The 25,273-nt window shown below is 40.8% G+C and overlaps 1 protein-coding gene and 1 long non-coding RNA gene across 2 annotated transcripts in view; one reads left to right on the top strand and one right to left on the bottom strand.

The window, feature by feature from the left end:
* The window catches only part of DNAH10 (dynein axonemal heavy chain 10), a 182,728-nt gene that overhangs the window by 95,890 nt on the left and 61,565 nt on the right, over positions 1-25,273 (top strand). The window contains exons 43-57 of the mRNA XM_068244102.1: positions 6,525-6,741; positions 6,828-6,947; positions 7,691-7,836; positions 10,368-10,520; positions 10,832-11,092; positions 11,692-11,864; positions 13,363-13,456; positions 14,910-15,077; positions 16,332-16,520; positions 16,603-16,774; positions 18,472-18,675; positions 19,163-19,243; positions 20,299-20,496; positions 22,243-22,404; positions 23,656-23,830. Of these exons, the coding sequence (XP_068100203.1) occupies positions 6,525-6,741; positions 6,828-6,947; positions 7,691-7,836; positions 10,368-10,520; positions 10,832-11,092; positions 11,692-11,864; positions 13,363-13,456; positions 14,910-15,077; positions 16,332-16,520; positions 16,603-16,774; positions 18,472-18,675; positions 19,163-19,243; positions 20,299-20,496; positions 22,243-22,404; positions 23,656-23,830 (2,513 nt within the window). The remainder of the gene's footprint in view (positions 1-6,524; positions 6,742-6,827; positions 6,948-7,690; positions 7,837-10,367; positions 10,521-10,831; positions 11,093-11,691; positions 11,865-13,362; positions 13,457-14,909; positions 15,078-16,331; positions 16,521-16,602; positions 16,775-18,471; positions 18,676-19,162; positions 19,244-20,298; positions 20,497-22,242; positions 22,405-23,655; positions 23,831-25,273) is intronic.
* Positions 20,314-25,273, bottom strand: part of LOC137524367 (uncharacterized) — a 46,264-nt gene continuing 41,304 nt past the window's right edge. Inside the window, exons 4-5 of the long non-coding RNA XR_011022663.1 lie at positions 24,617-24,701; positions 20,314-20,468 (exon numbers count right to left, since the gene is read on the bottom strand). This is a non-coding gene — a long non-coding RNA (uncharacterized lncRNA). The remainder of the gene's footprint in view (positions 20,469-24,616; positions 24,702-25,273) is intronic.

The following is a 25,273-nucleotide window of genomic DNA, read 5'->3' as shown; positions in this document are numbered from 1 at the left end:
CTGTTGCTGAGTTTCCCTCTCCTCCTGTGCTTGGCACTGGTCTAGGCACGCTTGTGTGCCCTTCGGAATTTTCTGCTGATATGCAGGAGTTCCCAGCAGGACTCCCTGACCACCAGGTACTGTACAAGCCTTTGGGAAAACAGGGAGATGTCAAACCCTTACCTGCTAATGCTACTGTACCTAACGCCGCTGGGCGGGAGGTACCCCCAGATTTACATGTACCAGCAACTGACTGTCTTTTATCTCTTTCTGCACCTGTTATTACTAATGAAATTGCATGTGTCCGTGATAATTGTGATAGAAACGCTGTACATTCTTTGGCCATTACATGCTCTATGGCCAGCCGCATGAACTCAGAGCTGACAGCAGGGATTCCCTCTGACAATTCTGACTTTCAGGCGGGTGACACGCATGCTAAAAATGACATGTCATGTTATGCAAACGCTTTTGATAATGTTGTGCATGTCTGTGAGAGTACGCTGGATGACGCTTTCAGTGTCACCGGTAGCCTGGACTCAGGACTATCTGGAGAAGTCTTGACTTCCCCTGATATCTCTGACCCCCAGACCAATGTCAATATTGACGTGATTTTGATTTACCCAAAAGGTGATGTTTATTGTGGTGTACCTGTGCAGACAGACACACACAGTACTGTTGGTAACCTGAGCTCAGAGCCTGCCGGCATTCCTGTCAGCTCTGACCCCAGAGAGTTTGATTTTAAGCAGCTGACCTCAGATCACACTAGGCAGCTGGCTGAGATTTGTAATCCCACATCGGTGAGGATACTACAGAGCGACTCCAACCTGCGTGCGCTTAGTGGCCAGACCGCTAAGCCGCCAGCAGTGGAAGCTCCACTACAGGTGTACAGGGAGAATGGTAACTACTCCAGTGAACCCATTCCCCATGTAACTGACACCCCAGGTGAAAGCACGGTCCATGTGGATCTGTTAGAAGCCCAGTCAGATAGAACGCAGTTAGTTCTGGGAGAGCACGGCCAATTAGAACAGGAAGACACAGGTCCCCTGCCAGGCTTGATAGCTCCCACACGAGAATTGGCGGATGATGTGAAAGTCACCCCCCACCTCTCGTACTCCCCGAAGGCCTCGCTGAAGCGCACTGCGCCCCCACAGCGAAATCTTCGCAGCAACCCTGGGCTGGATACAGCAGTTCACAGAAGGGACCCGGAGACTCACAAGCCCTTATGGCAGATCCCCTACAGCGCCTCTCCGGAGGTGCAAACAAAAGTGAAGATGAAGTATGAGGAGATGTTACAGATGGCTGTCCTCCGCAAATCCTCTAGCTCACAGACCACCATGTTCTGTGAGGCCTATAGGATGCCGGACGACATCCCAATAACCGTTGCGTATCCCATGACTCCCCTCGGTGATCTGTTGGATTGGCTGGCATCCGCCAACTACCTAACGATCATAGATCGGAGCTACGGATACTGGCAGATTCCAACCGTGCCCAAGGCACGCCTGGAATCCACATTCACCCTGCCCTTGGACTTAAACGCCTCGATGCGGATGTCTTTTGGCATGATGGATGCCCAAGCCACCTTTCTCCAGGCGTGGAACGACCTGTGGAAAAGCAAGCATGGTTGTACAGTCACGTACCCGGATGACATCCCTGTGTTCCCCCCGACTTGGGAGCAACACTGTGATCACTCGTCCCTGGTACTAGGACAGCTGTCAGCTGACAATCTGACCGTTGAACCAGACGCATATCAAATTGTCATGACAGAGGTACAGGCCTCTCTGGGAACAGCGGGATACTACAGGACGTTTGCAAAGCCCTGTAGCCTCCTGGCTAAACCACTGACCAACACAAAAAGGGCAACCCCCAAGGTCATGTGGAACCCAGGCTGCCCCGCTGTACTGAGCCCAAGTAACAAGTTGGTATTGCTTCAGTCAAGGTCCTGCTAACCGCTCCTTCCCCAATCTTGTAAAGGGGGGAGATGTGACGCCGTCGATATGACATATCGAATGCGTCATGGAGTTACCAACGCTAGTTCTTCGCAAACCACCCAAACTGACAGTTTTTGGTTTAAATACACTTTTTTTTCCCTTCACCAAAGGGCTGGAGAAATCTTTTCATGGTCAGTTAATTAGCCTCCTGTTGAAAAGATTCTCTGCCAGCACAGGGGACCCCCTGAGGTGTTTATGACCTCATCCATCAGGTGAAGGGTAGATATCAGTTGACAGAAGCTCATAAATTGTAGCTTTCTCCAGCCTGATCGGCACCGACCCACCAGGAGTCCGACACCTAGCTGCCTTGTGGCCTGAGTTGAAAGGAGACAGGAATGATCCTTATCACGCCATCTGGGCACCCAAAGATTCAACCAAACTGTAGAAACTGTATTTAATAAATAGGCACAATTGGGTAATATTTCTGGTGTTCCCAAGATCGCAGTTCCCTCAAATTCACGGAGTTTATTAGATTCCACATGACACTGGTCCTGAGAGATTTTCAGCCCTCTGGATCTTTCGGAACCAGTGCCAGTAAGGTGAAAGGGGGGACGGTGCTATTAGCGATTTAGACTCCTCGTGTTTGGTATTAGCAGATTCACACACTTACGCTGATTGTGAATATTCATTCGGGTTCTTGATATTACCTACGGGCATGCTGAGAGCGGGCAAAATATGAATTGGCCCAAAACCTCTCCCTGCCTAAGGGGGCATTGCCTTATTCAAATTGCAAGGCTGGACTTGTATGTGTCATAACTCCTCCCACCTACAGTGAGGAACAAAACTGACATGATCCAAAAGTCCAGTGTCCTTTACCTTCAATCTGATGCCTAGTAACATCCTGGCAGCCCGCAGGGACACGGGCCAACCTCCATCTTTGAACTTTCTAACAAAGGCCTGTTGGCCGCATGGCAACCGCCATTTTGGGACTTTCGCCAAAGACTTGCGATTGCCGCATGGACTACCAATAACGGTATTTGAACTGTATATAATCAGACATCCTGTTCCTTTTCTTGCCTTCTCTCTGTCAATCAATCTGTTCTAAAATAAGCTGTGTGTATGTAGTTTAGAAATAAACTAACGATTTTATCGTTCAGTCTTGTGCCTGTTCTGGTCATCTGATTGCTGCTATAACGAATCTGCCCTCTGAAGAGTCAGTCATACTACCGCATTGTTTTATGATTTGCTTATGATTGTTGATTTGCTAGCTAGGTTGTAAATAACCGTTTCTTCCTTCTAGGATTAGCGAGTACCAGATTTCCTGTGCGAAATCGATAACTTTCGTTTCTCGATTGTAAATACAATTCGAGATTGCATCATATAGGGACCCAGTAATCTTTCTTTAACGTCACATTGCTCACAGTCTTTAAGCCGTCGGAAGTGACTATTCCCCGAACGGTGACTTGAGCGTGTTGAACGTGATTGGGCTGGCTACCGTATTATGATAGCGTTGGAGACTGTCCGCTCCATACAACCGGACAGTGGTGGCAGTGTATTTATCCGATTTCCAGCGCGAAATCGATATTTTTAGTTTACAGATTGTATATACAATCAGAATTGTACATGTATGGGCACCTCCAACCAATCTTAACCATTTACTACGCACACAGTGAATTTGCCTCCAGCAGTCTCTAGTGCATGAGACCTGCATGGCAGCAGTGGCCTAGTAATACGGGATTGGTGGATGTTTGTCCCATTACATATTGTCGGCAGCTGCACGACCAATCTTTATTGTCAGTCTGTTCACCGTACTTCCTGCGTATGCTAACGGGAGCAGATTAGACGGGATTGGCACGCTCTGTCGCCCCTTTCTTTCTTACCTCTGACGATCCAGCAACCGGTCTCGTTGTCCGTCTGCGCCCGTACTTCCTGCGTACGCTAACGGGAGCAGATCTCGACGGGATCGCGGGGCTGGATTGTCACACTAAGATGTTAAGAAAAACAATAGTTTGCTTTCTTAAAACAGAAAGAATTTGCGATAATAATCCAACATGCATAAGATAGAGTAATACAATAAAGGCCCTTATTCAATTAACTTTTGCTTCTAAGTTTTGTCCTAGGTGATATTTTTTCATCTTCTGTTTAAGTAACTTTTCAGCACTCAGCAAATCAAAAAGTACCAAAAAGTAGGTGAAAAAGTACTGTCAAAAGTATTTTCTTGCTAGCTAGTGGCATAAAAGGCATTTTATTGATGAGGTGTGAAATATCGTCTTGGAGAAAACTTAGGAGAAAAAGTAAATTGAATAAGGGCCAAACTGTCTAATATTGAAGTTTGAAATAGCAAGCCTTGAAAGAGATAATAGCCCAAATGCAAGTAACTTTTTCTCCTAAGTTTTCCTCTAAGAGATAATCTTCATCCTCTTTTTTTAAAAATGAATTTTCAACACTTTGAAATTGAAAAAGTACCAAATAGTAGGTGAAACTGTAATGTCAAAACTATTTTGAGTTTTTTCTTGCTTGCTGGTGGCTTAAAATGTATTTTATTGACAATATGTAAACATATCACCTAAGAGAAAACTCAGGAGAAAAAGAATGGTGCTTTGTGAATGGTGGGGATTAAGCTTGCCCCCCCCCCCATCCTTCCCCTTAAGGTAAATCCCCCTTCCTACACTGAGAAGTCGATATGATTATTGGTATACTTCTTACTGCAGCAGTGGTGCTGAAGCCAATAATGGACTCATTAAAAAGTCCAAATGAATGGACAGCAAATTAAGCAATTTTATAAATCCGACAATTGTTTCGGGGTCAATAGCTGTACCCTTTGAAAGGGCATATCACACAGTGTCCTTAAAAGTCAAAAAAGTCAAAAATGTACTTACCATATGTAACATACATATCTACTTTTTCACCACCACCACCACCGCTTAAAGAGGAACCGTAACCAAGGATTGAACTTCATTCCAATCAATAACCCCTTTGTCCATGAGAAATATTTTCCTTTTCTCAAACGGATCACCAGGGGGCTCTGTATGGCTGATATTATGGTGAAATCCCTCTAACAGTGTGATGTCAGCACCAGGGTGCTGACGTCACATTTTGGGAGCCTTGTTGCATTTTGGGAAATAACAGCTGTTTCCAACTGCCAAAAATGCATCATCTCTTTCCACAGATATCACCTGCCAGCAGTAACAATGTCGCCATGTGATAAATGTCAGAACACAAATCAGGGAGATTTTACAATGGGCAAACATTGACTAAATAATGTATAAATAATTATTGTAAAAATGAAGCACTTTTTAAAATAACTTTTCAGCACTTTTCAACTGAAAAAGTACCATAAAGTAGGTGAGAAAGTACTGACAAAATTATTCTAAATATTGTCTTGCTTTCTAGTGGCTTAAATTGAATTTTACTGATAAGGGGCCATATGCACTTTTTCTCCTGAGTTTTCTCCTATGAGTTAATTTTTCATCTTCAATTCATAATAACTTTCTAGCACTTTGAAATAGAAAAAGTACCCACAAATGCAAGAAAAAGTACTATCAAAATTATTTTGAGCATTTGCTTGCTTGCTTGCTGGTGGTTTAAAGGGCATTTTATTGACAAGTTGGGAAAATATCACCTAGGAGAAAACTCGGGTGAAAAAGTGAATTGCATATGGCCCCAGGTGTGAAAATATCACCTAGGAGAAAACTTAGGAGAAAAGGGCCCATATGCAATTAACTTTTTCACCTGAGTTGTCTCCTAGGAGATAATTTTTCATCTTCTATATAAAATAACTTTTCAGATTTCTGTAATTAAAAAAAAGTACCAAAAGTAAGTGAAAGAGTACTATCAAAATTATTTTGAGTATTTTATTGTTTGCTGGTGGCTTAAAAAAGCATTTAAGGGAGAAGTTATGACCTAGGAGAAAACGAAGGAGAAAAAGTGAATTGCATATGGCCCATGTTGAGTTGGATTTGGCCCAGTGACTCTTCTGCTATACTTCTCCCCCTACATTGTTGCATCACTATTTTGTGTACCACTGTTGGATGCTGTAATGTTTCTGTGTTACATTGTTTTATGTTGTGATGTCTCCTGTATCTATTGTACAGTGCTGCGTAATATGTTAGCGCTATTTAAATAACGTTTGATAATGATAGTAATGTAAACAGATCTGTGGATTTAAAATTCAGCAGTTTTGAGGACAGAATAATAAAGTGGTCTGGAATGAACACTTTATTGAAATATGCCTGAGAGGATACAGTGTGTGGTTGTGGCAAGTGACAGTTATGCTGAACCTGAAGCTGTGTGAGTAATTCAGCTCTTAGCCCCATTTGCTCACATGTTTCATCTGATTGATTTATTTACAGAATTTGATAAGTGGGCTCATGAATTTAAAGTCATACACGTCATGAAGTATAATTGTCTCTCTTGTGAATTTGCATCAAGGAGCACTAAGCTCAAGAAAACACTTGGCTCACTTGTGTTTACTTTTCTTCACCGTATTGAAAGCAAACCTTTTTTGTTTTTTTGATTCTTCTTTCTTTTTTTTTTTTTTTTGTAAAGAACTTGGGTAGCACAAACATTAAAATTCCATATAAGTAAAGTGTTAATACTCTGCCCTATCTGTAACAGGTGACTCAGCTGTCGATGATGCTGGATGCTTTGATGGACACAGAAGTCGAAGATGCTGACGTGCTTGAATGCTATTTCATAGAAGCTTTGTATTGCTCTCTGGGAGCCACATTACTGGAAGCTGGAAGAGTGAAATTTGATGAGTATATAAAGCGCTTAGCATCAATGTCAGCTGTTTATGATGAGCAGACACTGGCTGGCCCTGGGGAGCTTCCAGGTGAGATTCACTATATTGATCACAAAGTGACTGTTCTTAATCAGCAGACTGAAGGAAGTGAAGTGATCAAACCTCTGTTTTTATAGGTCAACTGCCCACAATTTATGACTTTCACTTTGATGGTGAGAAAAAGAAATGGATACCTTGGAGCAATCTGGTCCCACAATATATCCATAAATCAGAGGAGAAATTCATTGATATTCTAGGTAAGAGCGACCCAGTAATTGGATTTTAAACAAATTAAAAACGTTATGTCTGTCTAATAAACAAGCTCCTATAATTGCATTAGACAGTCATTGAACACTGTGCAATATCATACAGATATGTTACTGTAATAGTTTTGTTTAATTTTCACAACAATCACTAGATTGGGATCCCAGTGATTTTGACTGTGGTGTGGCTTTCGGGTTCCAGATGGGCTGGTCAGGCATTCACTCGTTAGAACTGTGATGAGCACAAAAGTATCCTATGCCATGCTAAAACATGTTGGGTTCCACTTCTGTCAGCCCAAATCAGAAAGCTGGTGCTGCATTGGGCACAGACTAACCGGAGCTGAGCAACTGAAAACAGAAAAACATAGCAGGGTCTGATGAATATGAATTTCTGCAGAATTTGAGGAAAGAAGTATGGTAGTACGGCCATAAGATGGATCCTGCTCTGGAATGGTGGACTGGGTGAGGATCCTGGAAACCTCTGGACCATCCAAAGCCTTCCATCTACTGAGGTAAGTATCTAACTTTTACCAACCCCATCTCAGGTTTGCTTTGACAATGTCACAGCCATTTTAAACTGATGAAGAGTAATTTGTCAAATAGAAAATTGCTCATGTCTAGGTTCATCAGAGTCCTGTACAAAAAGGTTTTACTATCCTTGATATAGAAAATACATGCATATTTAAATAAGTTAACTACAAGTTACAATATAAATTACAATAAAATGTTTTCTGTAGTTCCCACTGTGGACACAACACGCACCACATGGCTCTTGGAGCAGATGGTGAAAATTAAACGACCAGTAGTTCTTGTTGGTGAATCTGGAACTTCTAAGACTGCAACTACTTTGAACCTTCTAAGGAACCTCAACAGCGATAGCACGGTACAATACTTTGTGTAATATATGATTGTTGCTGTACTAAGATTTGGTGTTTTTATCCAGTATTGTTATCTAGGCACACGTTATCTATTGCTACAAAAATTGTCGTGTTAAATTGTATGACCACAGAGCTTTCCATAGAATACCCTAGGTAACTAACTGTTCTTTCCAGTCTACACAGCTATTCCCATACAAACTACAAACATACACATTGGTATTTGCCAACTAGCAAACTATTATTGCTAAGCAGAGATCAATACTGAGAATGTTGCCAGGTACTAACATTATTTTCACATTTTGAAACCCAACTTCACCAAACTGTTATTTAAGTTTTGGTTAGAGTGTACTTTTGACTTTCAATGCTGTTGGTACCCCTGCTGAAGGTAAATGTTCTTACTTTCATTCACTTTCGGTGTTGACAGAAAGTGGATAAGTCTCATCAACAGAGATAGCCTTGAAGAGAGAGTGTATCTTATTTACCAATATTAGTAAAATGTTGTAATGACTGCAAATAGAGATTGAACGATCTTTATGCTGCAAGCAAATCTGATCTCAGATGGTGTCCTCTAAGGGTGCTTTGACAGTAGGTTCTCAATGAGCCTTTTGACTCAATTGAACGCTAATACACTGAATAGAGAAGCATGCCATGGTGTATGACAACTTATAAACTTTCTATCACCAAATACTGTACCTTGAACTGGGTGTATGGAATTATAGGGCTAGTACAGGATTGGGTGAGTCACCCAGACAGTATACTTGGTAATTATAGTCATTTTATTTAATAAGTACGTCTAAAACAAGGCACTTTGATTCTTGTCATCTCCACAATATGTTGTACAATACACCTTCTAATTAGCATATATAATTAATATAAATGGGAGAACTCATAAAGTTTAATAGGACTGGAGGAAGAATAACGTTTGCCATTCATGTTTCTTTTTGTGTCCTTTAACCAGCCTGGCGGTATGGACGAGCTCAGCTCGTCCATCACCGCCGGAGGCTGCCGCTCAGGCCCTGCTGGGCCGATTTGCATGAAATAAAGTGCAGCACACGCAGCCGGCACTTTGCCAGTCGCGTGTGCTGCCTGATCGCCGCCGCTCTGCGGCGATCCGCCGCGAGCAGCGGCGAAAGAGGGTCCCCCCAGCCGCCCGAGCCCTGCGCAGCCGGAACAAATAGTTCCGGCCAGCGCTAAGGGCTGGATCGGAGGCGGCAGACGTCAGGACGTCGGCTGACGTCGATGACGTCACTCCGCTCGTCGCTATGGCGACGATCTAAGCAAAACAAGGAAGGCCGCTCATTGCGGCCTTCCTTGTTTATTCTGGGCGCCGGAGGCGATCGGAAGAACGCCTCCGGAGCGCCCTCTAGTGGGCTTTCATGCAGCCAACTTTCAGTTGGCTGCATGAAATAGTTTTTTTTTTATTAAAAAAAAACCCTCCCACAGCCTCCCTGGCGGTCTTATCAGAACGCCAGGGTGGTTAAAGAGAATCTGTATTCACAAAATGAAGTATAAACAAACATCCCTGCCTGTTTGGGGTCATCTCCTAGCCCCCTCTGTATTATTTTGGCTGCTCTCCGCTGCAATAAAGAGGGTAAAAAACTGTTTTATAAACTGTTTTGTAAACAGAAAAGATGGCCACCAAAACAGGAAGTAGATCAGCAGAGCAGTGAACTCAGTTAATACACAGTGAGTACACAGAGAATTCAGTGAGTTACACATTGAATTCAGTCTCCAGAGGTTATGTGCAAGTTGTGAAAGAGCTCTGTGTCAATAAAGCATGACAAGCTGTGTCTTTAGAGCCTGGAGTCTCAGCTCTGCACTCCTGTCAGCCTGACAGGCAGCTTCCTCCTCAGCCAGCTATTCTTTGTTCAGTTTATCAGTCTGTGTTTATCAGCCTCACAGATAGCAGACAAGCTGACAGTGAGAGCAGGGAGGTTGTTTGCAAGGAATAAAACATCACAGGAGCACTGGAGGGGCTTGGAAGGGGTTAACTTGTTCACATTACTGAAGAGTTGGCAGCCTTCCAGACACAGCCGACAAATCCGACAGGGGAAAGAGAAGTTGATTTATTACAAAGACCGTGCAAGTAGAAAGTGCTGCAGTAAGCCAGAGCACAATGGAACAGCCTTAGGAACTTGTAGAATATGAGAAATACTGCTAAAAATTTTGTTACGGAGTCTCTTTAAAATGTATCAAATACAAGTATTCCAGTAGCCTGTAAGCTGACTCTGTAGTCAGCTCTCCCACCTGAGCTGTTTGAATTAGACTGATTTTATTCTGGTGATTTTAAATTCTTGATTAACAGCCTCAAAGGCATTAGAATGAATGGGTCCTGACTGTGTGAGATTATGCATCTGCCTTTTTAATCAGGACGAGCACAAAAAAGATTTGTCCAACCTCATTCCAACATAGATAACCTTTATTACAGCACAAAGGCTTATTTTTGCAAACTTTCAAACCAGATTATAAGTAAGGAGAAAGGGGCATTTAAAATGCATTGTAATAAGTTTTATGTGTGTGTCTTTTGCCTTGGCAGATTTTGTTGACTATTAATTTCTCCTCCCGAACTACCTCAATGGACATCCAACGCAATCTAGAAGCCAATGTGGAGAAACGTACAAAGGACACCTATGGGCCACCTATGGGCAAGCGACTTCTGGTGTTTATGGATGATATGAATATGCCTAAGGTTAGAATTAACTATCAGACACGTTGTTGTAGCTATAGAACTGCCCTTTCACACCACAGTGACAACCGTATGTGGTGATGACCTTTAAAACAATAATCTTATTATAAACAAAAAAGATGGAAGCCATCTTTTATAACAATGAATAAAACAATTACTGTTTTGGAGAAACTTTTTAATCTCAAATATTATGTTTTGCTTAGGTGTTGTTTTGTTATTATTTTCAGTATTACATATAACATAGTATTTTTTTCTCAATTCTCAACTGTCCATGCTTGTCTCCAAACTAAAGCTGGGTTACACTTATTATCCAGGTTGATGAATATGGGACTCAGCAGCCAATTGCTCTCCTAAAGCTTCTGCTGGAGAAAGGGGGCATGTATGATCGTGGCAAAGAACTGAACTGCAAGTTCCTTAGAGATCTTGGATTTATAGCCGCTATGGGAAAGGCAGGTGGTGGCCGAAATGAAGTGGACACCCGATTCATTTCCCTGTTTAGTGTCTTCAATGTGCTTTTCCCTTCAGAAGAGTCTCTGCATCATATTTATTTCTCCATCTTGTTCGGGCACATGGCGGTAAGTCAGATTTTATCAAGTGTTTTATCCATTGCTAGACATTAGGCCCGTTACAGTAATGGGTGCTAGAACAGTCCCAGGCATACAGGGGTAGTGTGCATGCATTCACGCATGTGCGTGGCCACAGCCCCGTGCATGCACACTACGGCTGACTTGGATGCAGACAGTGGACGCAGATACCATGGGACTTTATTTGATAAGATGAATTCATACATTAAAGGACCATTATCATGAAAAATTACAAAATGTAAAATGCATGTTTATAACATTTTATATTTTTTGCTGAATAAAATGCACTACAAAGTTATCTTTTCCTATATCACCTACAGTAGGTTGTAAAAACCTGACAGATCTGAAAGGTTTTGGACTAGTCCATCTTCTCATGGGAAAGTCTCAGAGTTTTCTTTATATTCATCTTCCTGGTCAGAGCTTTGGAAAAAAATGCATCTTGTGTGAAATAGCTGTTAACCATACCTGTGCGAGTGACTCAGAATGTATTATAACCAGAGCATCATAATTGCTGACATAAATGATGCATTTTGCAATGAAAACGGTCTTAACATAATTAAACTGTGTTTGCTTATGTGCTTGTCCTGTAGCTCTTCAATGAAGATGTCCAATCCATCTGTAATAAATTGACTCTCTGCACTCTGGAGTTATATAAAATGATTGTTCGAGACCTTCCTCCGACACCATCCAAGTTCCACTATATATTCAATCTGCGGGACCTCTCTCGAGTATTTAATGGATTGGTTCTTACTACCCCAGAAAGGTATTGTTGTTTTACTCAATGTAGCTAGAGATTATGGGGCCTCATATGAAAACTTTCACGGGGCCATAAGGTGTAGACATTCTTGAGCAATACCACCTGCCCCTACCCTATCGATATGAGTTATAATGTGATGTACACTGCTTAAAGTCCATGGGCACTGAGACAAAATCATAGGATGGAGAAACGCAAGAAAGTTATTGGTGAATACATCAAGTACCACCTGGGCCTCCTCTGCTCAAGGACCCCATAGGAGCTGCTGTGGCTATTGCTACGCCCTTGGTTTTACTATTCATTTATGTTATTACTGTACTCAAAAGAGGGAAGCAGTTGCCTTGGAAAATATTTAGGTGCCAAAAGTTTTTCATTTGATGCTCCATATTTAGCAAAAAAAAACCCAGAAAAAAAACACTTATTCACAACAGCTGTTAAAGTCCAGTTTTCTGTTGCCTGGAAATGTCCAATAATATGTGGTTGTGCCATATTGCTAGTTGATACACCTTGCTTCAGAATAAATATTTTCATTCGATTCCTGAAATCCACTGCATACCAAAACTAGAAGAGAGAGAACTAGTGCTGTACAGTATTGCCACTCTGCTGTATTGCACAGTGTTGTCAATCGGACGCTGCTGAGCTGGTTAGGGGATTAGAGAGTAGTGTGTGAATCTCATCAGTCAAGAGGTGCTTATAGAGCTGATTATGATGATTGTGCTAGGAGGTTGTTAGTTATCTGAATTTCAGGGCTGGTTATCAGGGCCTGCCGCTTGTGTATCCCCCCCCCCCCCCCCCAAATCCTTTAGCAACTGCTGGACAGGAATGCTCTGCAACAGGGAAATGGCTTTGTGCCCCCCACTCCCCCATGCAGTGTACCCCCTAACATTATTGATGTGTGGGCTGGTATTTCTCAGGTGGCAGAGCTCTGAATTTCCTGGGGAACTCCGGCCTGCATGCAGAATAAAGGGTTAATAGTGATTGGTGGGCATGGAGGTATTGCTCTCATGCTCTTTTTTTCCTTTAAAAGTTATTTTTCCCAAAAAAACTCAAAACTTTTTTTGCCTAGGTCCTACTTTTGCCACTCTGCCGGTACACAATTGTTTTAACAAAAAAGGCATCACCGGCCATTGTGCTGCCTAGCCCCCTGCATGTTATTTGATGGCCAGCAATGTTTACAGAAACATACCTATGTGTGCACAGTTTCCCTATCCATTTCAGTACCAGAAGTGAATTAAGCTATTGCTTAGGTGAGTGTGGCAGCAACAAGGGAGGATTTACTTGCATTGTGCCTGTGTTACATACATTTCTACTGGGGAAAAAACATGCTTACAATAGTGGACCATAAATGATATAACTTCCCACTATGCCAGTTTATTGTGGAGGAGAAGGAAAAAGAATTGTTTTCCAATGTTTCAGTCTATGTTATTTTGGTTCACCCATTCTGTTGGAAGTGTGTGCATAAATAAAAATGGTCAGTTTGTCTGAAACCTTTATCTTTTTCTGACAGATTCCAAACAGTGAGCCAGATGGTTAGAGTTTGGAGGAATGAAGCTTTACGGGTTTTCCATGACAGACTAATCAATGAAGATGACAAGAAAGTGGTAGGCGATGCATAGGTTACTGAATTGCTGTGGTAATTTCTATACAAGGACTATAATGTTGATAGAATCATTTATTTCGCCAAGCATGACTGCGTCCTGCCCGGAATTGGGTTTGGCACAATACATAGCTCAAGTAGAAAGGTAGAGAAGATGAATAGGAATACAGTTTACAAAGTCAAAGAACCCTGTGGTGCACTGGGTGAAATAAAAGAAAAAAATGGAGAAAAGAAGAAAAAAAGAGACGGAGCTCAGTGCTGTGGCTGCCTTCCGAAGCCATCTTGAATGCACTCCAGTTTTCAGCCCAGTGCTAATATACTATAGAACTCATTCTATCTACAATACAGTATGCAGAGTGTGTCACTTAGTCATGGTCAATGAGATGAGGCAGGGGACTCACTAGCCAGAAACGCTAGCGTTGCATAAAACGCAGCGCTTTAACGTGTATAATGTTAGTCAATAGGCAGCATAAAAAAACGCATATGAATTTTGTGTGCGTTTTATAATACGCAGTTTTAAAAACGCACATAATGAAAGTCAATGGTGAAGCAGAGGTATTGCGTTTTAGTGCAAAAAACATGTTTTATGATGTATTTCCACTTCTTGTTGACTTACTAGTGATTTGCATAAAATGCATATAAAAAACGCATGCAAAAAAAATGCATATAAAAAAACGCATGCAAAACGTGTACAAAACGCAAATGCGTTTTGTATATGCGAACCGCAAATGCATTAAAACGCACACAAAATGCAAGAAAAACATTTGTGTGGGAAAAAAACCAACGCACAACAAAAGCACGTGACAGAAAACGTGACCTTTCATGCACTGACAAGTGTGCACCCAGCCTTAGAGTTGATGCAAATGTTATGTTAAATTTAAGAACATTTAAACTGCTTGGAAATGGACAATGACAACTGTACCAAAATGTATAGTACAGGTGTAAAATGGAATTCCATCCCAAACCTTGTTTTTTCTCTGATAGTATGGTGAAGGAATAGAACTTCTATCTTCATGTTTGGGTCTTATATATAATCAAGAATAGGAAGAGAAAATAGATCTCTAACAGGGACACAGACATTAACACAAACCTGACACAGGTTATAGCTATTCCATTTGTATCCAAAGCTAAATAATGCATTCAATGTAATTCCTTTCAAAACAAACACAGAGTCAAAGCCCAAGGCTAGACCGAAACAAAAAGTCAAATATCAAATATACATTTGTTGTTATCAAGCTTTTCAAGATTAAGAATGTTAGCTGAGATAAAATACTGAGTGCAGAATAGAAAAGGGTGTTTTATGAAAATGGGGCTCACTAACCAAGAAAAGGCAAATCAGTAAATCCGATTCAGGGAGTAACTTGGGGCTATCACAAAGAGTCAATGAAATGTTACTTAAAATCCCTGCTGCAGTCAAGACAGATATACAGAATTCTGAAATATTTTCTCCAATTCAGGTTCAAGGCCATATTCAGAGTTTAACTGATGAACACTTCAAAGCTGACTTAGAATACACCATGAGAGACCCCATTCTGTTTGGTGACTACAGAACAGCAATGAATGAAGGAGAACCACGCGTTTATGAGGACATTCAGGATTACGATGCAGCTAAAGCACTCTTTCAGGTGACTTTTATTATATGAATGGGAAAATTAGAATATTTTTAGCCTGCCTTATAAAATACTGCTGCTGGTCACACTGCAGGGGTGAGTGTCTAAAGAAAGGAGGGTCTGCAAAGGTCAGAGGAGACACATTGTGCTGCCGCCAAACATCCAGTAAAGAGATGTTTCTTATTTTCCACCATCTTGCCTGTGGTGGAATAAAGCAGCACTGTGGAAAATTACTGCTCTATATACTGGGCTTGATTCACTAAAGCGTGCTAAGTGTTAACACGCCAGTGAAAAGCCACTTAGCATGTGCAAACTGGCTTTGCACGTGCTAATATGCACGTAAGAGTTTGCGCGGTAAAGTTTAGTGCTGCGCGCATAAAGTTTTGCGCGCACCGCTTCACGTGCAAAATCAGCCGCTTTGCGTGCTAAGTAGCGTGATAAGCATACTTTGCATGCGAAGTTGCTGATTTTGCACGCAAAACGGTGCGCGCAAAACTTTACGCGCACTAAAATAGCACACGATCAGTAACAGCTTTGCCGTGCAAACTACTTAGCACCCTAGTTTGCACGTACAAAGCTTTTAGGCATGCAAACTGTGTTAGCACGCTTTAGTGAATCGAGCCCACTGTCTTCTAGTGTTGATTGTAATTAATAATTTTGCTATCATAAACTTTTGCAATTCTGATTCTGATCAAAATTACGATTTCATGGGTAATCTTGATTTTGTGTGATTGTCGTAAGTTACGCAAAATATGTGGGCATGAGAAAATACATATTTTGCATAAAACCATTGAAGTCTGTGGACATGAGAAAACACATTTTTCCAATAAATGGGTTGCAGTCTATGGGCGATTACGATTATGTGTGAAATGAATTTCAAATCAGCTTGAAATTGACACTATGAATTTCACTGCAAATTTACTTATTTTCTAAATTCGAATTTACTACTGGCTTCAAACTCTTGCTTCATTGCATGTGATTATTATTATTGATTTATAAAGCACCAACATATACCATGACGCTGTACATAGTAAGAAACAAACATGGGGTTCAAATGAAACAGACAATGGTGTACACCAATGTACAAAATACAGACTTGGTAATTACAGTGGCAAAAGTAACATAATGAATAAAATAAATAACAAATTACAAGACACAAAGCGAATAACAAATTCCAAGGTACAAAAGGGTGAGAGAGCCCTGCCTTTGTCAGTGAATGTGTGTTTAGGTCCTCTTAAAGGCCTTGTAAAGAATTGTTTTGCTTTGCAGGAAATCCTTGAGGAGTACAATGAAAGCAAGACTAAAATGAACCTGGTTCTTTTTGATGATGCGCTTGAACATTTAACCCGCATACACCGGATTATAAGGATGGACCGAGGTCATGCACTGCTAGTCGGTGTCGGAGGGTCTGGCAAGCAATCTCTCGCTCGACTGGCTGCCTTTGCTGCTGGATATGAGGTCTGCCAAATGTATTGTTATACATTCAGTACATTTCCTGGCCATTAAGGTGATAAACTAAAATATCAGGTCTTCCCATTAGGTGTTTGAAATTGTTCTGAGCCGTGGCTATGGAGAAAACAGTTTCCGTGAAGATCTGAAGAATCTTTACATAAAACTTGGCCTAGAAAATAGGAAGATGATTTTCCTCTTTACTGATGCTCATGTGGCAGAAGAAGGCTTTCTAGAACTGATCAACAACATGTTAACATCAGGTTGGCATTGCCACTTTTTTTGTATGTTACACAGTCTAAACAGTACACAAGAACAAGGCCATCCTTCAGACGCTAATTGCATATCATCTTATGTCATAGTACAAAAATAGCAAGTCTGGTAGTGCTTTATAGTCTTATTTTTATTCATAATGTATTTGTTTACTGCTGCCCAGCATTTCCTGTGCTTCCGATAACCCAGATGCACAAACAGCATAATCTCTTTGTAAACTAAGGTTCTCACCCTGTGATGACACATCTTAGGCACAGCTTGCTTTGTTGAGAGAAAAATCAGTTATTTACTTGTCTTACATTGCAAAACTAGACTAGTTGTATAAAACAGTTGCTGCTAGGTTATGAAAGACTGCAACCCACACCTGGCTTACTGGCACAATCGGGATTACTTAAAGTTTTGTAAATTAAGGCTAGCCATACACTAGTCGATGTGGCCAAAAGATAGATCCCTCTCAGATCATTATCTGATCAAAGATGAAACTCTCTGATTGAATCCCTCCTAACACTGCACCTAGATTTTTAATACATTTGTGCATGAAATCTATTAGAACTCTATCTAACTGCAGCATTACATTGTTTGATGCATTACAACACCATGAGCAACCAATCTGTCGCTGCTCCTAAACGACCACCGGCTGAAATCTTCCATCCAGTAAAACCAACTGATTTGATCCATTTTTAGCTGAAAAACAATGGGTTGCTTGGGCTGGTATGTTGGGCAATCAATTTATAGCAGATTTAATCAAATGATTAAATCGGCCAGATATTTACAGTAAGAATAAACCAGTGTATGGTCATTTAAGAATTGTGTGATTTCAGTGCTATGCAGGAACCCACAGTGAGTTCTATTTTTCTTATAAACTCCGTTTCGTGTTGTTGTGACTCTAGCTGTATGCAGCATCCACAGCAAAAGTTGCCTTTTCAAAATAAATCCAGGATGACCTGAGCATATTAGAATTTTTTTTTCTATTATTATTTTTTACATCAAGCCCAGGGTGTGCTTAATCATTTCTAATGTCGATGCTTGGAGATGCCTCAGTAAATTAGACCCACAGCGTACGCTTCAGACTAAAAGGTTGTATTGTGTGCAGTATTCCATATCCTATCCTATGACCACAAAATTGTCTTTGCTTAGTTTCAAAATCTTGCATTAATAAAATAATAATTATAAAAAATATACTTGCATACATTCAAGTAAATCATGCAACTCAAAATCTATACCCCCCCCCCCCCTATAAAATAGGGCTTTTCTTACTGCCCTGCAATTTTCTGTAGCTATTGAGTTGCATGGTCTCCTCCCTCACCTAGATACCTTTCTCTAACCTGATAGTGAGAACATGGTCCTAACCCAAACTCTGAAACAGGTCTCTGGGAACCCAAAGAGGCAACACCACCCCACTGCTTAGGTAAGAGATGCAGGGCAGTGCTGATCTGGTTGGCACTAACCATGTTCCTGTTCTGCCTTTCCAATATATCCAGACCTGAGCTGCAAAGTAATTCCAGATTTATAATACATTTTACTTGTGGGTTTGCAGCTGTTTTCATTGTCATTCAGCTGTCTCTAGCAAATGAGAAGATCAGAAACATATTCTACTCTGGCCCCACCAAACAGTATTCATAGGAAGATAAATTCAGCAACCTGTAGCAACCAAACTTGATTTTACTGTTTCTTGTTCCTGTTTCAGGCATGGTTCCTGCACTCTTCCCCGATGATGAGAAGGAAGCTGTTCTAAACCAAATCCGGGATGAAGCTAGTAAAAATGGCGTGGGGCCAGCAAAAGAAAGTATATGGCAGTTCTTTGTCAACAAAAGTGCCAATAATCTTCATATTGTTCTTGGAATGTCCCCAGTTGGTGATGTATTAAGGACAAGATGCAGGAATTTTCCAGGTAATTATAAAATGAATGTAGAGGAAGGAAAAGAGGCTTGCTGCTGAACTAAATCCCACCCTCACCTGGAAATCTGGATCTGGCCTGGTGTGCCCACTTTGTAAGCAGAGTAGTGCCAGTGCTTTTTTTCATTGGCCCATTTAGTGATCACACATTCTAACAAATAAAATGGAATATGGGGGGAAGCGCTCAAAGTTCAGTCTCTACTGTATTCATCGTCATCAACTTGCACTTTATATAAAAAGGGTTAGTGTGTGCACAAAGCTCCCCCCGTTGTGGAATGACTCACCGGATCAGCTGGCCAAGCAGACCCGTCAGCGTGTCAGCGGTTCCATTTTATTTGTCTCAGCCTATCACAAAAAGCAGGGTGCGCTCCACTTGTATTATACTGGTGTATATGCTCAGTCCTATATTTCTCTACACGTACATTGTTATATATGGTTAAAAAGTCAATATTGTTAATAAGCATTTTATATATCTTTTTTAGGCTTGGTGAATAATACTGGAATTGATTGGTTCTTGCCATGGCCACCTCAGGCCCTATATGCTGTGGCCAAATCATTTTTGGGTAAGTGTTCAACTAAAGGAACTCTGGGCTCCTAGAAAATCTCCAATATGCATTCCTGACCCTCCCATGATAAAGCTTGCAAATATCCTAGAATAGTCTTAATGCCCCTGTGACAGTGTATCTCTAGCTCTGTTGTGCTTTACTATCACAAAAGTTACTAGGAAGGGTTGATGACTGCACCCTACACCCTGCCTTCTCTACCTAAGACTACACTTCCCATGATCACTAGCAGTGACTGGTAGTTAAGATGCTGCCATCAGTGCATTGTTCAGCTTGCCAAAACAGGAAGTTTTGTGCAAGAAAATACAAACGATGATAGATGAGCAGATGTAGAACCATATATCCAATTAAATTTACACCTGTATACTTACAACATGTATTTTTTTACATTTTGCTAAGTGGTCCTGTTTAAAGGAGTTATGCACATCTCTATTTTGGGGCCTATTTACTTTGGAAGTCAAGAATGCAATGCATATTTACACTGCAGAAGCCCAGAGTAGCCAGCCACAATTCAATGATGTCATTTTAGTGAAGTGAAATCTAATAGAATTAGGAATGGTGTGCTTCATATATTTTTATTGTTTGTGATATTTTATTGACAAACACTTCAAAATCTGCATTATAGTTTATAATTTCTTCTGTGTATTCATCAGGGTTAATAATGTTGCTTGGGTACTCACAAAATTAGCGTGATTTGCTTTTTTAGGGTAGCTGAAAGAAAAACTTAACATAGGGAATAGTGGAATATGTTTTTTTTCTACCCAAAAAGTGTATTGCATAATAAACATAGTGCAAAGTAGTTGAATGGCTTTTGAAGAACCATGTTATCATACTACAAAAGTATAAAATGACAAGAGAAACCGTTAATTATACAGTAGAATGTAAGAATATAAAAGTTATTTCAAACAGCATAAGGTAAGTAATATCCAAGCCATCATGCTACGAAACAACATCATTGTACAATATATATATTTTATTTTATATTAAGTTTGTTTTTCTCAAAGTTTTGTAGTGCAATATATTTTACCTGGCAATTTGCTATTTGTCTGTTCCAGGGGAGAACCCGATGATCCCATCCGAGCTCTTAGAGCTGGTCATAAGCCATGTGGTTATGGTTCATGATTCTGTGGGAATATTCAGCAAAAGATTCCAGCAGAAGCTGAGGCGCAGCAACTACGTAACGCCAAAGAATTACCTTGACTTCATCAACACGTATTCAAAATTGCTGGAAGAGAAGAATCATTTCAACTTGAGTAAAATATCTTATGTCACTTTACCAACAGCATGCTGTGTACTAAAATTTAACTCTTTTTCTTTAAAGTAAACCTGAGGCATGGAATTTTTTTTTTAGCTACTTACCTAGGAAGAGAAAGCCTTTGGATAGTTCAGAGGCTTTCCAGGTCCTCCTCACCCCCACCGATGCCATGGATCCTCTGAACAGATCCACCAAGAGCTTGTCAGATATGTTACGTGTCCGTGCTCTCTGCCATGTACAAGTGTGGCTGTGCTGTGGCTGCACAAGTACAGCCAAGCCTTCGCATAAAGCCAAAGGCAGTCATATACAAGCTGCTTCGGCTTAGTGCATAGTATGTACGCGCTTGTAAATGAAGAGGAGCATGGCACAAAATTCAAAAGGGTCCTGGGCAGCAGCGGTGGTCCGCAGGAAGACACAGGAAGCCTCTGGATCGCTTCATTTTCCTGGATAAGTATCTGTTTTTTAAGTCCCAATCTGCATCGGGTTTACTTTAAACTTTGGATATGGTCAGAAAAGTTTTCAACCCCTAACACGCTTATATCAGCTTTTGTCTCCCTGTTTGAGAGATTCCCTATAAATTCCAGTAGCTAGTTACAGTCTGTCAACAAGTACAACAGCAAAGAATAAAACCTCTATCTTTCCATATTTCTTAAATCTGTTTAAAACCTTTACAATCCTGTTGAAAATGAACAGTTTTTCACTGGAGTTCCATAATGAGGCTAGGTGGGAATTAAATGTTGATTATGATTAAATGTTGTAGATACAGAGCTATGGCAGCTGCCATTTTATCTTTATTATAAAACACACCTGCTTCCTTGCAGCAATGCAAGTCATATGGTTACAATACTTTCAGTCACTTTCTTGAAACAAATATGCACATCAGGAAAATCAGGTAAAGTTATAATATCTAATCTGTATACTTTCTTTAGAAAGCATTGCAGCCAGTGGATAAGCACTGCAATCAGGAAACGAGCATCACCACTTGGGGAAACCCACTCCCCTATCTATTAATAGAGCTGGCCAGCAGCTTGCTGATTAAATCATCTTTCACTTTCACCAATCTGGTGCAATACAGTAGATGTTGATTTTGTCCCATTTAAGCTCTGAATTATGTAATGAATTATGTCAGACTGATACCATTAGAGAATTGGTTACTTATTTATTTATTGTATTTATAAAGTGCCAACATATTATGCAGCGATTTTACTATACATAAAAATGCCTTTCATGTATCTCATCTTCACTGAGCAATTTTACTTGATTAAATTGCAATGTAGACACTGGCCCAGTGCCTATCACCTTGCAGACCTCACTTTGGGCAGCTGAAATAACCATTTATGATCATTTCAACTGTCAGTTTGATATCAGTGCAGGCTTCCTGCATGTTTTGCATCATGATGTGCACCAGACAATCTGCTGGGTCAGATATTTACATCTACTTGTATTTAGTTAGTCCCTAGACACCTCTTGCCTTTCCTCTCCCTCCACTCTTTATAGCATAGTACATGTCACTCGGCCAAGCCCAGCCATTATGAAATGGCACAGCAAGCTGCATAAGCTGCATACTGCCCACAATCCTTTTGGATGGCAACAAAAAGTTTGCCTTTACATGGTGTCAATCTGAGCCTGTTTTGTTATGAGAGCTGAGAATCTACCACATTACATCCCGTTTTTGCTATCAGTAAACAAGATACTGGGTATTAGAACAAATAAGCTTGACTTGACACTTTTGCTCTTTCTACAGCACAATGCAAGCGTCTTGAAGGGGGTCTCGATAAACTCAAGGAAGCCTCTGTACAATTGGCTGAGTTAAACTTAAAGTTGGCTGAACAGAAAGTTGTCTTAGCTGAAAAATCGGCGGCATGTGAACAGTTATTAGCTGAGATAGCCGTTAACACTACCGTAGGTGAGTGATACACAAAGGTTCGTAATAGCTAAGCTGCACAGCAATCTTAAAAAATGTCAAATCTCTAGTTCTGTACAAGCATGGATGTATTACATAAATATAACTTTATGTTTTAAATTAGGTGATTCTTTAAGCAATTTCTCATGGTTCCTTTAAGCACCAGGTTATACTCACCTCTCCTACATGTGGGTAGTTGAAAATACCACCAGAATGTACAGACTATAGAAGACAACCATCAAACTCATTAGAAAATCATATCCAGTTAATTTTGTTTCTCTCGGGCTAAGGCAGTGCCATGAAGTCTTTGTGTGCCTTCCCTCTCTGGCTTCCATAGTCTTGATGTAAATGTTTATCTAATGTGAGTGCACTTACAAATGTGCAGCCTAGCAGATAAAAAATCCGGAGGGCTACTGGGGCCCATTTATGAAGACAGGTGCAAAGTAAATTCATGCAATGCTAGAGCAGTTGCTTGGGGAACCCAGTCAAAACTCTTGTCATTTCCCAGCTGAAACCTGTTTGGATGCCTTTGGGTAACTGCTTCACAACTGAATCAGTGCTCAAAATACCTAGGTTGATAACCCCACTGAATGTCGTCAGATTCTCCTAAAATCGGTAAAGTATAGAGATTGTGTATATATATTGCTCCAACACAATTGCACAGAAACTTCTCTGGGTAATGGTAATGGAAATGGAAACACATTGTTTGCAGATAGCCTTCTGGAATGTCACTGGCCACCATTATCTTCCAGATGTGCATATCCTAAGGAAAGCCAGTGCTGATCCCCATCAGAAATAAATGTTTTCAGATCACCTCCCAGTTGCATCACACAGCAGACTCTGCTATACGCTTACCTGCTGGACCTGGTAAAGAGTAGGGATGGCAATGCTTAGGAGAACTCATGGAGAAGCATGTGATCAGTTTGATGAGCTGATAGATTTGTAGGGCTCTGATTTCCTGGTCATGATCATGCGATAAACCAGGAAGTCATTACAGCAAATCAGAACTTTACAAATCTCTCAGCTGAGTCAAACTGATCACATGTCCCTCCATGAATTCTCCTAAGCATTACCATCCCTAGTAAAGAGGAAAGTATACTTCTGTTTAATTCTTCTCCAAGGAACTTCACATGTGTCTCGGAATGTCTTATCTTTATATGCAGTTGTGAAGGAATCTGGAACTCTCAAGTTCAACACCCTACTGCCAGACTGTTTTTCTAATATTAAGTCATGCTGCATTATTGATTCATACAGCTGAAGAAAAGAGAAAACTTGCTGAAGAGAAGGCTGCAGAAATAGAGGAACAGAATAAAGTGATAGCGGTGGAGAAGCAAGAGGCAGAGAGCGCCTTGGCAGAAGCGTTGCCCATATTGGAGGCAGCCAAACTGGAACTACAGAAGCTGGACAAATCTGATGTCACAGAAATCAGGTAACACCAACATCGCCTCCTTGTTTCGTTTTCCTTTTTATGGAACCTTTGTGTGATATTTAAATGTAAATAAGGGCTGCTTTAGATGGCAGGCTGCCGGTCTCTTGTTTAGCTGAGGCTAAGCGCTTTTTTGCTATTGAGTAGGAAAACGTTTGTTCCGTCATTGTGTCGTATGTTGAGCACCAGGGGGATAAGGAACTGCGAACACAAATGAGGCTAGAAGCTACATGCAGCATCTCAAAAAATGTGATTGACCTGTGCTATTGACGGTAAGCACATTGAGATGAACACTTCCATTCACCTCAGTGAGGGATACAGTGGTGGAAGCCGTCTGTATGAACCGTCCCTACAAGTATGATGAGAAAGAGGGATTGACGAAAATCAGGTATCTGATTGATTGGGTGACAAAGCAGTTTAAGGTATAAGATGTGGTAAAATAGTAATTACCTGTCTTTTTAGTTTCAGCATGTGCCCTGTGGAATCAGCCCCTCCATTCAGTGCCCCTTCTAATACATAAATCATGTGATACATGATTACAACAAGAGTTGTAGGTTTCAAGCATAAGTTTGTTGTAAGCCTGCCTAAAACCAATAATACTTAAAAAAAAAAAAAGTGGGCAAGTCCATAGATTTTTTTGCACAATACATCATTTTTGAATATACATAAATTATGCTTATTCGAGAATTTGGTTTCCTGGAGACAATCGCAGTGGGGATGGACTTTTTGGATGAGCCAGCTGAAATGTTCGCCTTAAAGCATTTGTCATCAATGGAGTCAGTCCTGTACCATTTTCCTTGTTCTCTCTCTCTCTCATACAGCGGGGTTCCTCCTGGGCTCCTCATCAGGTTGACCTATTCGAGGTGGCGTCTCCCTTCCAACAAACAAAGCAGAGATTAGAGGGCAGGTGATGCATGATTCCTAAAATGCATGATTCCTAAAAATGCATTGGGGTCATTGTTGCTGTAAATCTTGGTATTTTCTGCTGTTCGAAGAAATAAAATATTCCAGTACACATAAAGTAGAGAACAAAAAACAATACAGGTCTAGTATATTTGTATTAACCTGAGAGCGTTTATCGCTTGTATTAACCTGAGAGCATTTATAAGCACAGTGAATACCCATTTCAGCCGATTATTTTTTTGATTTACTAAGAGAAAGAGGAAATCTGATAACTAGCTTAAAGGATACCCAAGGTGACGTGACATGATGAGATAGACATGTGTATGTACAGTGCCAAGCACACAAATAACTATGCTGTGTTCCTTTTTTTTTCTTTCTCTGCTTGAAAGAGTTAAAGGGACTCCGAGCAGTGCAGAAACTATGGAAAGATGCATATCATTTTAAAGCTCTCTTTCTCCTCTTTCCAATGATATATAAACCGCCACCCTACGCCTTTTAGTTTTCGCTATTTTCGCGATTGAAATTGCCACGGCTGTGATTTAA

This window comes from Hyperolius riggenbachi, chromosome 1 (genome assembly GCF_040937935.1).
Source record: "Hyperolius riggenbachi isolate aHypRig1 chromosome 1, aHypRig1.pri, whole genome shotgun sequence".
In the NCBI taxonomy this organism is placed as follows: domain Eukaryota; kingdom Metazoa; phylum Chordata; class Amphibia; order Anura; family Hyperoliidae; genus Hyperolius; species Hyperolius riggenbachi.
This window is presented reverse-complemented; position numbering and strand designations above follow the sequence as displayed.